Here is a 13,339-nt window from a genome sequence, read left to right as displayed (position 1 = left end):
CTTAAAGCATGGATAGATATGCCATTCTGAGAGCCGACTTTCCCTTGGTTTGGTTGGAGAGGGTATAGAGCTGTTAGACCTGATCAATGTTACAACTGTGGGGAATCAGGACATTGGAGCTGATATTGCCCTGTGAGGGAATACCGAGAAGGAAGGGGACAAAGAAGAGGGCCACGGGGTCTAAGAAGTCAGTGGATCCCTGGAGGTTGCAGGGACACTTGGGACCCCGAAGAGGACATTGGTCGGAAGATCAGGGGGCAGGAACATTCTGGCAACCAAATCCATTCCGATAGCCCAGATCTACCAGCTAATACAAAGTATGAAATCTGAGGGGATCCTCACATGGCCAAAACTAATAATAAATTATAAGAACAAGAAAGAACACCACCCCTTCTGAATCCCAGGAGGAGAGATACAAAGAATCTAATTGGGATCGAGAAACCTCACTAAAAGGAAGGACTACGAAAGGGGAAACATAGTAACTGGTGGCAACGAGAATAAGAACTAAAGAGAACTGAACTGGCACTAGGGCGAGAAGAAAACAAACGTATTGTACAGTAGTCACGGGAGTCGGGAAATGAGCTATTGTACTAACTTGTTACTAAGTTTGTGCCTGCAGGACAGTATAATCAACACCATACTATCTGCGGAGTGAGGTGAAGAATATGTGGACCACTTTAGAACGGGCAGAAGACACAGCTCAGGAAAAGTAGCTACCAGGAAACAGGGACCAACAACAAGGAGGAAATGGTACTGTCCTGTCCCTTTAAGACAAATCTGGGAGAGCCAGCAGATAGAGAAGGCTGCTGCTCAGTAACCCTACTCCTTTGAAACTAACATCAACATAGAAACATAGAAATTAGGTGCAGGAGTAGGCCATTCGGCCCTTCGAGCCTGCACCGCCATTCAATATGATCAATGGCTGATCATCCAACTCAGTATCCCGTACCTGCCTTCTCACTAAGACCCTGTACAACTGCCACATCTAACTCCCTCTTAAATATAGCCAATGAACTATACTCAAATCCTTTTGCTATGAAAGCTAACATACCATTCGCTTTCTTCACTGCCTGCTGCACCTGCGTGCCTACTTTCAATGACTGGTGTACCATGACACCCAGGTCTCGCTGCATCTCCCCTTTTCCTAGTCGGCCACCATTTAGATAATAGTCTGCTTTCCTGTTTTTGCCACCAAAATGGATAGCCTCACATTTATCCACATTATACTGCATCTGCCAAACATTTGCCCACTCACCCAGCCTATCCAAGGCACCTTGCAGTCTCCTAGCTTCCTCCTCACAGCTAACACTGCCCCCCAGCTTAGTGTCATCCGCAAACTTGGAGATATTGCCTTTAATTCCCTCATCCAGATCATTAATATATATTGAAAATAGCTGGGGTCATCTGGATTTTGACACCAGTGAAGGAAAGGAAAATAACACCATCCAACCTTTGACGACAATTGGGTCAAGCTTTAATTTGAAGAACTGGATGTAAATTTGAAAATAGACACTCCTCTGTGGTTTGGGGCAAAACACCTACTTTGCGTCCAAATTGTAGTTTTTAAATTTGATCTCTCAATTGTATGGTGATGAATTGGAGGAACTTTAAAGTTTGAGATTTGGAACTGACTTGTTCAATTTGGTTTAGGAGTACTTAATGTTTGATTATTAATTGGGTATTGTTATCGTCTCATCCCCAGACAGGCAGCCAAAGATGGGAAGGATTATTCAGAGATCATCAGGAAAGGATGGAACTTGGGAAGATCTGGTAACATGGTAAAAATATACAGGTTGGAGAGTTGGAATTGGAAATAGTAAAAAGAGGAACTATGAACAGCAAAATTTCCCTTTAAGAGACCAGATTAGCATACTAGGAAGTTGCTCAGTGGGAAAAGGAAATTAGTTATGAGGAAGAACCCCTATGGACTGAGAGCTGAGCCAACATACTAAGGAAGAAGTACTGGAGGAGAAATCTATTGAATTAGAAGGAGGAAAAATAGAAACATAGAAACATAGAAATTAGGTGCAGGAGAAGGCCATTCGGCCCTTCGCGCCTGCACCGCCATCCAATATGATCATGGCTGATCATCCAACTCAGTATCCTGAACCTGCCTTCTCTCCATACCCCCTGATCCCTTTAGCCACAAGGGCCACATCTAACTCCCTCTTAAATATAACCAATGAACTGGCCTCAACTACCTTCTGTGGCAGAGAATTCCAGAGATTCACCACTCTGTGTAAAAAATGTTTTCCTCATCTCGGTCCTAAAAGATTTTCCCCTTATCCTTAAACTGTGACCCCTTGTTCTGGACTTCCCCAACATCGGGAACAATCTTCCTGCATCTAGCCTGTCCAACCCCTTAAGAATTTTGTAAGTTTCTATAAGATCCCCCTCAATCTTCTAAATTCTAGCGAGTACAAGCCGAGTCTATCCAGTCTTTCTTCATATGAAAGTCCTGACATCCCAGGAATCACTGGTGAACCTTCTCTGTACTCCCTCTATGGCAAGAATGTCTTTCCTCAGATTAGACCAAAACTGTACGCAATACTCCAGGTGTGGTCTCACCAAGGCCCTCTACAACTGCAGTAGAACTTCCCTGCTCCTATACTCAAATCCTTATGAATGCTAACATACCATTCGCTTTCTTCACTGCCTGCTGCACCTGCATGCCTACTTTCAATGACTGGTGTACCATGACACCCAGATCTCGTTGCATCTCCCCTTTTCCTAACCATTCAGATAATAAGGAAACGGGTGTTGAGATATCAGAGTCGATGTATTTGACCGATGGATCTAAATTGTTTAGCCCTTGATATTAAAGCAGCTTCAATTATCAAGGTGGAAAGAAATTGCTCCTAGATTCAGCATTCTTAATTGGCTTTATGTTAAAATTGATAACATATGAAACTTGATTGATCAAATTTGAACTGCTGGGAATTCCCCAGGAATTGGAATGGAATTGTGTTATTGACCACAAAGCTGCAGAATGAGAAGGGTGAGATGGATTCTGAAACTTAAAATAGTAAATTGAAGGCTGAGACTGAATTTGGTTGAATTGGAACATTTATCATGGTTTGCTTTAAATAAGAGTCACCCCTGTAGGGAAATCTGGACTGAGCCCAGCTGAAATTTATAGGAGAAACCATCATCAGATATACATATTATAACATCATGTGAATACGGAGAGAGCTGATTAGTGTTGATCCTAGGATAGTAAAGAGTATATGATAGAACAGAATAGTAATAGGAATACAGTGATAGAGCAGAATATAGTAGATGGTGATAATGAAATGGAAAAGGGATAGTATTGCAGAATTACAGTGAATGTATGGGAAAGCATTAGTACATGAATGGTAACTTGCTTCGTCCCAAGTTTTTCAGGAATTATAGGTTATAGGTTCGACTATGGAAAGGGATGGAAGAATGGGCAACAACACAGATGGAGGGAGTTCACGCCCACGTAAACACGGGAGGTGAAGACTCATCAGACGGAAATTGTGAAGCTACGCCCACTCGGGAAGCGTGACAAGATTCTGGGAAGAAACAACCGTCTTGTTGTTGTTAATAGATGGAGAATGTAATAGACACACATATGTATATCTGGTTATCTGATTATTTGGTTATCATAGTTGATGGTTTATCATATATGATAAAAGGAAGGAATGTTAATTCTGGCTAAATTGGAGAGGCCAGGACACTAAAATTGAGTAAAGTCTTCAGGGCTGCTAGGCCATTTGGTCAATTTGCCACAGAAATGTGCCTTCTGCAGTAATAGGACAAGCTACAGAATGGCGCCAGTTTGTCTAGCCTAGATAAGAGTTGCAGGAATGGAATGGAACATCTGCAGATTCTGACAATTAGGTGTAAATTGCATGAAACGGATTGGATAAATGCAAACCAGACATACACATTGTAAATATTGCTGCAATGCTTTACTTTGCAAGATGTTGATTGGGTTAAGTGTTGAGCCTTGTATGGGTTTCTGGAATATCCAGGCACATGTTGCATAATTCATCTCTGTTAAACTGCATCTAGAAACTTCATCAGAGACATTTTATTAGTCACTGTCTATCATGTACTTTGTTAATCGATATCTGTTATTGGACTGTATAGAGACCACTCCCATGTTTGGCTCCTCAAGGTTCTGGGACCTATAAAAGTCCGCTCCCATTAGATCCTGTGTCGATCTTCTGGGAGAACGCTTATGACTGCATGACCTTCTGGGGTGTCTCTGCTTGAACGAGGCTAAGTGGGCTTGGCCAGGCAGATACGAGGATCAAACCCACGGTGGTTAGGTATAGTAGTGGGGAACTGTTATTGTGTTTTTCCAAAATAAAGTTTAGATGTGCAAATGCTTGACTCAGTGGTTTTTGATTGAAACAAGACTGGGGGGAAGCTTAGAACGAGCTATTTACATCAGTACCACGTTTCTGCTTTCTCCCCATATCCCCCTGACTCTGCTATCTTTAAGAGCTCTATCTGACTCTCCTGAAAGCATCCAGAGAATTGGCCTCCACTGCCTTCTGAGGCAGAGAATTCCGCAGATTCACAACCCTCTGTGTGAAAAAGTTTTTCCTCATCTCCGTTCTAAATGACTTACCACTTATTCTTAAACTGTGGCCCCTGGTTCTGGACTCCCCCAACATCAGGAACATGTTTTCTGCCTCTAGCGTGTCCAATCCCTTAATAATCTTATATGTTTCAATAAGATACCCTCTCATCCTAAATTCCAGAGTATACAAGCCCAACCGCTCCATTCTATCAACAGCGACAGTCCCGCCCTCCCGGGAATTAACTTTGTGAACCTACTTTGCCCTCCCTCAATAGCAAGAATGTCCTTCCTCAAATTTGGAGACCAAAACAGGACACAATACTCCAGGTGTGCCCAGTACAAGTGCAGACGGACCTCTTTGCTCCTATACTCAACTCCTCTTGTCATCTGGCAAAAGGTACAGAAGTGTGAAAATGCACACATTCAGTTTCAGGGACAGTTCTCAGGCAACTGAATCATCCTATGATAACCAGAGAGCAGTGTTGAACTACTATCTACCTCTTTGGTGACCCTCGGACTATCCTTGATCGGATTTTGTGGGCCACTGTAAATGGCTTGATTGTAATCATGTATTGTCTTTCTGCTGACAGGATGGCACGTAAAAAAAGCTTTTCACTGTACCTCGGTACACGTGACATTCAACTAAAATAAAATTGAAACTCCCCCCCCCCAGCGGTTCCTTATATAGCCATGAGCCCATCTAACAGCCTCTTACCTGCCACTATCATATCTGCTTCCAGTACCACCCCATGTAGCACATTTTAACTCTGCCCCTCCCTCACTCAAGCTATGCCCTCTAGCCTTTGACATTTTCACCCTAGGAACAAGGACCCAATCGTCTCACCTATCTATGCCTTTCATAACTTTATACACTTTTATTATGTTTCCCCTTAACCTCCGGCATTCCAGAAACAATAGTCCACGTTTGTCCAACCTCTCCTTGTAGTTAATGCCCCCCCAATCCAGACAGCTTTCTGGTGAATTCAACAGAATGTTATTTGGAATGGATGGCTGCAGTTATGAGAGATTGGAAAGGCTGTGTTTATTCTCACCAGAACGTGGGAAGCTGAAGGGTCACGTTGTAGAGGTTTATAAAATTATGAGGGGCATAGATAGGATAGATGGTCGGAGTCGATAAATAAATAAATAACATTTTCATTTATGAACACACTGACTGACATGAATCCCCTTTCAAAATAGACAGCGTAATTTTGAATTAATCACGTAACTCAAGAATGAGAAAAATGTTCCAGCTTCGGCATCAAATGCACCATGTTTTTAAGAATGAAACTGCAAGCAATGACACCGGAAGAACACCCTGAGCCAGTCAGGATTTATATATTCTATCAGTTTGATGGACTGCGTGACAACAGTGTGTTGTGCATTGCAGTCAAAATGCAGCCAAGATCTTTGATACCTATACTTATTCTCTATTCCAGATATAGATATCATTGTATTTCTTACATGATAGGATGGTTCCGGTTGCCTCATCATTGAGCTTTAATATTGCTTTCCCTTGTTCTTATTTAATCTATTTTTAAAATGTAGTGAATAACTTCAGAAGAGCCTGTTACTACGCACAAGGTCCGTTGGGTAAGTGGAGGGAATGTTTCACATGGACAAAGTGGGAAGTAATGCCCACTTTGTGTGGCACAGGGGGAAACAACTTCCCTTATGAGCTGCTGGGGAAAGATGCTTCACGTAGACAAGTTGTGAATAAGCAATGACCCAGGAAGACCAGTGATGTTTTAAAAGAAAGCAGATACCTGCATTGGCAAAGGATGGTCCAGGTAAAGTCACATAGTCCGGGGAATTTCAATGTCTTTGATAGGGTTACAGACTCTGGTGGGTGAGTTTCGTGAAATGTTTTACACATTATTTGGACAGCCAAAAGGTCCTGTGTGCAAATGTTAAGGAGTGTAGGGAGTTTTTTAATCAACCTTGCAAGCTTGGACCCCATTCTATCTATTGTGCAAGTGATGGGTTTGGGAGATACAGTCAGAGTAACCTGGGTTAGCAAATACAGTGCATTTTGTAGATGGTTTATGCAAGGGTCAGGTTACAGAGGTTTATAACATTATGAGGGGTATATAGATGGTCGTCTTTTTCCCCAATGCAGTGGAATCCATATCGGGAGGGCACAGGATTAAGGTGAGGAGAGAAATGTAAAGGAGACGAAGGGCTGCGAGATAAGGAAAGAAGAGGCATAAATTGTGTAGGTGGAAGGGGAATGGCGGGATAGTGGAGAAAAGGGTGTACACCAGGTGGGACACGGGGAAGAGAAGGAAGAGGAAGAACAGGGGGTGGGGGCGTGTGGTTGTGAGTTGGTTACTTAAAAGTGGGGAAATCAATGTTCACACCATTGGGTTGTAAGGTACGCACGTGGAATATGAGATGGGGTTCCTCCACTTTGTGTGTGGCCTCATTCTGAAAATGGAGACCAAAGACAGAAAGATCAGTGTGGGGATTGGACGGGGAGTTAAAATGGTTAGTAATGGGGAGTCCAACAGGCTTTGGTGCGAATGCAAACGATCGGCAACATGGTCACCTAGTCTATGCTTGGTCTTGCTGATGTAATGGATACCATATTGGGAGCAACAAAGCAGGATAAGGTTAGAGGAGGTGTATGTGAATCTCATGTCTCACATGGAAGGGCTGCTCGGTTCCCTGGATGGATGTGAGGGAGGTGTTGGGACAGGTGCTATATATCCTGAGATTAGAGGAAAGTATCTGTGGAAGGGGTGACTTATGAGGGGTCACTTGGGAGGGAAGGGAAGAGTGAACCAACGTGTTATGGAGGGAGTGGTCTCTGCAGAAAGCGGAGGGGGTAGGAAGATGCGACTGGTGTTGGGATCACGGTGAACGTGGTGAAAATGTCAGAGAATTATGTGTTTGATGCGTAGGCTGGTGGGGTGAAAGGCAAGGACTGTCATTTTCAATTTTAGGCACCATATCTGAGGAAGGATGTGCTGGTGTGGTGAGGGTCCAGAGGAGGTTTACATGAATGATCCAAGGAATGAGTAGGCTAACATATGATGAACTGGGCCCAGTCAGCATTGGGACCTGTACTCGCTGGAATTTAGAAGTATGAGGGGAGACCTCATTGAAACATACAGAATAGTGAAAGGCTTGGATGGAGTGGATGTGGAGAGGTTGTTTCCACTAGTGGGAGAGTCTAGGACTAGAGGTCATAGCCTCAGAATTAAATGACGTTCTTTTAGGAAGGAGATGAGGAGGAATTTCTTTAGCCAATCTGTGGTGGTGAATCTGTGGAATTATTTGTCACCGAAGGCTGTGGAGGCCAAAGTCAGTGGATATATTTAAGGCATTGATGGATAAATTCATGATTAGTACTGGTGTCAGAGGTTATGGGGAGAAGGCAGGAGAATGGGGTTAGGAGGAACAGATAGATCAGCCATGATTCAATGGCAGAGTACGCCTGATGGGACGAATGGCATAATTCTGCTCCTATCTCTTATGATTATTGAAAGGGGAAACAAGAGCAGAACTATGGGACACAGACGAGACATTGGTGAGGGATCAATCTCCAACAGCAGGGGGAAACCACATTTACTAAAGGGGACATTCCAGCTGTCCTAGAGTGGAAAAAACCCATCTTGGGAGCAGATGCAGCAGAGACGGAGAAATTGAGAGTAGTGGACGGTGTTTTTGAGATGAATGGAAGTGTAGTCTAGCTAACTGTGGGAGTCAGTGGGTTTACAGTAGATGTCAGTCGATAATCTGAAGCTAGGAATTACTTTTTTTTCCTTAAACATATTTTCTGCTAAAAATATTGCCTTGCTGGGTGTCCAGAATACTGTGGTTATTAACTGAGAATGGAACATAAATCATGCAAGTCAAGTGCAATTACACATCATCGTTGCTCTGTTTCATTGAAGCTTGGTTTTAATGGTGCTTGGGCTCCTTGTCCATTCTACCTATCCATATATATGATGTAATTGCATGTAATACACACAAAACATTTTATTTAAAGGATACACCTCTACAAAACAGCACATCATTTTCATTCAAACGTCCAATTTTTGTTCCATTCTATCTATTTTTAAAATATATTATTGGAAGTGGGGTTTATTTTTTAATCACACATACATTTTATAAATGCTCTACCTTACTCTCTATCAATAATACTGCTAAATTGACAATGAAACTTTGATGAGAGATGTAGAAACAAGGAATTGCAGATGCTAGTTTACAACAACAAAAAAGATACAGAGTGCTGGAGTAACTTAGTAGCGCAGGCAACATCTCTGGAGAGCATGGATAGGTGATGTTTCGAGTTGAAACCCTTCTTCAGACTGATTCCGTCTGAAGAAGGGTCCTGACTTGAAACGTCACCTATCTTCGTTCTCCTAAAATGCAGCACTTTGTCTGTACATTTTGATGAAAGTCTTTGGTGATTACAATTGATTTCTGTGGGCAATATCTGCCTTTTTAAACACAATCTAATCCTAGACAGTGTTAAAATCACAGGCATAACAATGAGTAACATTAGTAACTAAAAAGTAAAATTGTAACATGGTTAAACAGTTTGTAGGAAAGCATTTTGTGCAGCTTGTTTCAAGGATGTTTTTTTCATTACTGAGATGGTTGTAGCTTCCTTTCTGGGAGTATACTTCATTTCCTTTCTGGTATGATAATACAACATTTAAAAAACAACCTTTGGAAATTAATTGAGATCCACATCAATAATTACAGAAAAAGTAAATTTTCACCGAAACACTAATATTTCAATGTGTGAGACATTGAAAATTATAAAAATGACGTCCAAATGTTTCTGTTTTTTCCCTAAATCACATCTCCATGTCAGATAATGGAAATGGAAAGGTTAGAATCTATTTTAAGCTTGGATATTGACCGTGGAATTCTAGAAATTTCCACCAAAACTTACATTTCTGCATAAAGCTCTTTTGCATGGCCTTTCTAAATAATTCCCACCTTCACAAATGTCAGTTATAATAATTAATAAATGGATTAATGATGCAAATTAGACATTTTCAAAATCATAGTTTATTAACTGAAAAGTATAAAGCTAGTATACAGATGAGGGATCCCTTTAATTTCAAATCTACAGTTCTACACCATTTTGTACTGTTGTATTGAATTCTTAAACAAAAATAATTCAGAAACACCTGTAAGCCCCATCATTCATTTGTAATATATCACAAATCACTTTTGCTAATCATCTCGTTATTATTTACATAAATATGGTGAAACCAGCAGCAGTAAAAGCAAGCAGTGGAAAGAGCTCACAGGTTAAAAAGCCAATAATTTCATATGACATACTGAAACTAATTATATGTAAAACTAATAAAATTTGCGCCATAATCGGAATATTCACTATTCCACAAAGAAACACCCTTAATAATTAGTGGCTGAATTTGCTTGTACCTATTCACATGCCTTGCCTATAAAAAATTTCCAAATTAACTTTTAACAGAAATTAGTAACAATTTATGCAAGAAACGAAACGGACATTTTACAACCAATAGTACAAAGAACTGAGAAATTTAAAAAAATGCGCTCATCTCGTTTCCAATCACAAACGTTCTTTGACATGAAATGTATGTATTACAATGACTTACAACCAAGTCGGACTTCGCATTGAATAACATAAAAGGTTATGTAGGAGTCCAAGTAACTGCAAGGTACTTTTTCACATACATCAAAATCACAAAGTAGTTTTCAACATGCTTTACAGAAAAAAAAGCCCCTTTCCACCATATCAGTGTTTAAGCACAGATGAGAACAAGAGTACAATTCATTATCTTGCAAAAAACGGGTGGAATAGGTAAATATACAAGTTGAACTATATACACACTATACTGGAATGTTAGCTATCCCAGAATTGCTTCCATTAAAATTTGTGAATTTATGGATCACTGTTAGAAGGCCTCCTCCGTCAACTAAATTGATGTAATAATTTAAAAGAGATGTCTTACAAAAAAGTAGATACGTAACAAAAGACATATAAACTTACAAATTGTAACAGAAGTTACGCATTTTTTAGAGACATTTTCTGTCCTGATATGGAGGCAGAATTGAAAAGAGGGGAAAATGTACTTTTAACCTAATCTCAATGTTGGAGAACTTGACTAAGAAAATATAAATTGTGAATAAACATATTTCCTCATGTTTCCCCAGACATGAACCAGAAGAAAAGGTTACCCTGCTCGGCCATGAATTATTTTGTGGTTGTCATGTCTGTGTGTCTGCCTATTGTAAGTAGTGATGTCTTAACAGATCATTAGTTTCACAATAAATGCAAAATTATTTCTGATAGCATTATACAGTGGATGCCACGCAGAAACAAATTAATATTGCATAACTTCACTTCAATTTAGAGGTCCATGCATACAACATTTTAGAAAGTCAAGTAACTAGCTTTCAAAGTATGGGATGGGAAATAAAATACTATACACATTCTCTTACATTACAATATGGGAGGATTGACATTGTTTTCATCCGTTGCAGAAAATAATGTAATAAGGCGGCAGATATTTAGTGTTTGTAGCGCACCATTTTGAACCCCCAAATGCATTATGACTGATGTTTTAAATGGCAATGCAGTTTACAATCCAAATAAATGCATGGTTGATCCAAGTATCAACCCCATTCACTTCAATTACATAAAAATACTGACAGACAAAAAATCTTGGTTGACCTAGTTATGAATTTATCAGGAATAAACTGCACTTGAACTTCTTTTCAACACTATCATTTAAATATAGTGGGGGAGGGGGGGGAAGGAGAAAGACAATTGGAAAGGCCACAAAAACGATACAGTACCTCTTTGGCTGTAAGAAATGCAGCGTTTCATAGGCCATTTATGAAGCAGTCTTCTAAGATTGACTCGAATCAAAATCTTTAAGCAAGTTTGAAAGGAAAGAAGAAATTTCTTGGAAAGAACATTACAACTTGAAAACCAGAATTGTAATGGGAGAAGAAAAACAGGAAAGCAAATAATCATTTAATTCTATATATTTCACTTGGTAAAGGCTGCCACTACAGCCCAAAGCAATTCATTTGTATTGGACTTCATAGATTCAACTTCAGGATCCAGGTCCAGCAGCTGTCGTACTCTTTTCATGGCCAAGTCATAGTGTTCATCTAGGAGAGGGGCAAAAGCATTCTCCAGTACGTCTGAGGCATGCGCTAAGTAAATGAGGGCAAGCAAGCGCTTGTCCATCCGATGAGGGTCATTCACCCATTTATCCAGAACTGCTTCCTGCACTTTTTTGATGAGACGCTGCTTGATAACATTGTTGGTAAGAGGATGCGTTGTCATGTCAAACAGCAGGAAGTTCTGTTTCTCTGTGGTCAGTACACCTTTCTCCACTAGATTTTTAGCCAATCGCTCACGGACATTTCTTAACTGATAGTGTAGCTTTAATGGGTTCCATGTTTCACCTTAAGGTGTAAAGAGAAAAGAAAAAAAGCTTAATTAATACCTGTGCCTGAAAGGGCTGGAATGAATTGTACAGCTTTTAGAAATACATAATGTTCACATACCGTTAATCTGAAAAATGTTGAAATGTCCAAAAATCCAACATTTTAACATTTGATTTCAAATACATAGGTTTACAAAATCACTTAAATAAAGCAGGAACAAATTAACATTGCATACAGGGTTAGTTTATCAGATGCACCCCTTCCATTTTGAAAAATATTTGAATCATTGGAAGGAACCGAAGATAATGCAATGAAATAGTACAGTCTTTTCAATTCATGGCATCGGATCTTAAACCTACCCATACTTTTATTTTAACCGTAATCTTTAAATGATCGTTTATCTGGGTTACTTGACAAATTACTTGTATTTGAAATTTGGAAAATTACAATGAAATAAATTTCCGTCTACTGAAATTTTAATTCTGCAGAAAAGCTTTTATTAACTCACTTTCCAACATCAGTTTTATAATTTACATTATTAAAGAAGTTAAAGAAACTCCATTACCACATTTTTCGGTATCATTTACAGGATAGTGAGCTTATTTTTCTGATGTATCATTTATTTGAGAGGTCGTTTGTGCACTTTTGAGTATTGACAAGCTGCTTAGTGCAGTGCAAAGGAACAGTGATTAGGGTCAAATCCTATGGTAGCCATTCTTGCATAACAAGAAAAAAATGTTTTGATATACTAGCTTCCAGAAAGCACAACACTAAGGACAAGTTTAACTGGTAACAAATAAATGAGTTTGTAAATTTGAATTTACAGTACTATAACATAAATAATCAAGAATTACTAATATTTAAAAATGCAATTACTAACTCATAGCAAGTTCCCTGGTTGAATATTTTTCTAAATCTGTTGTTTTTCTGGCATATTCTTAATATAGGACATTAAGCCCGAGCCTAACACTCATTAAATTATGTGCCAGTTGAGAAGTCAAAACAAGCACCATTTAGTTTAGTGTTTGATTCTGAATGCTACTTATAAAGTGAGTGCAAAGAAATGTGCCTTGAATCTGGATCTTATTTGCCCATCTTCATTTAGATGTTCCTTACACAGATATTTAAAAATAAGCATTGTCCTCATAGGGTCCGCTAGTGTGTCTGGGAAAAGTTTAATCTAAATTGGCAGAAGAATGAGCAAAACCACGTGTAAACGAGAGGAGTGTAACAAGCTGCATAATGGAGTAGGTGTTCCAGATAGCCTCAGAGTAAGAAGTTGGACTGTTTTGGGTGGAAGCCAACAATGTGAGACGATGAGAAAAACAAAGACTGGATTAGATGTGAGCACAAAGACTCAAAGAAGATTGGTGC

General features: G+C 39.7%; 1 protein-coding gene across 1 annotated transcript in view; it reads right to left on the bottom strand.

The window, feature by feature from the left end:
- Positions 1-9,564: 9,564 nt before the first annotated feature.
- The window catches only part of golph3a (golgi phosphoprotein 3a), a 58,680-nt gene continuing 54,905 nt past the window's right edge, over positions 9,565-13,339 (bottom strand). Inside the window, exon 4 of the mRNA XM_055632771.1 lies at positions 9,565-11,983. Coding sequence (XP_055488746.1) covers positions 11,559-11,983 — 425 coding nt within the window. The 3' untranslated portion in view covers positions 9,565-11,558. The remainder of the gene's footprint in view (positions 11,984-13,339) is intronic.

This window comes from Leucoraja erinacea, chromosome 1 (assembly GCF_028641065.1).
Source record: "Leucoraja erinacea ecotype New England chromosome 1, Leri_hhj_1, whole genome shotgun sequence".
NCBI classification, from domain to species: Eukaryota; Metazoa; Chordata; class Chondrichthyes; order Rajiformes; family Rajidae; genus Leucoraja; species Leucoraja erinaceus.
This window is presented reverse-complemented; position numbering and strand designations above follow the sequence as displayed.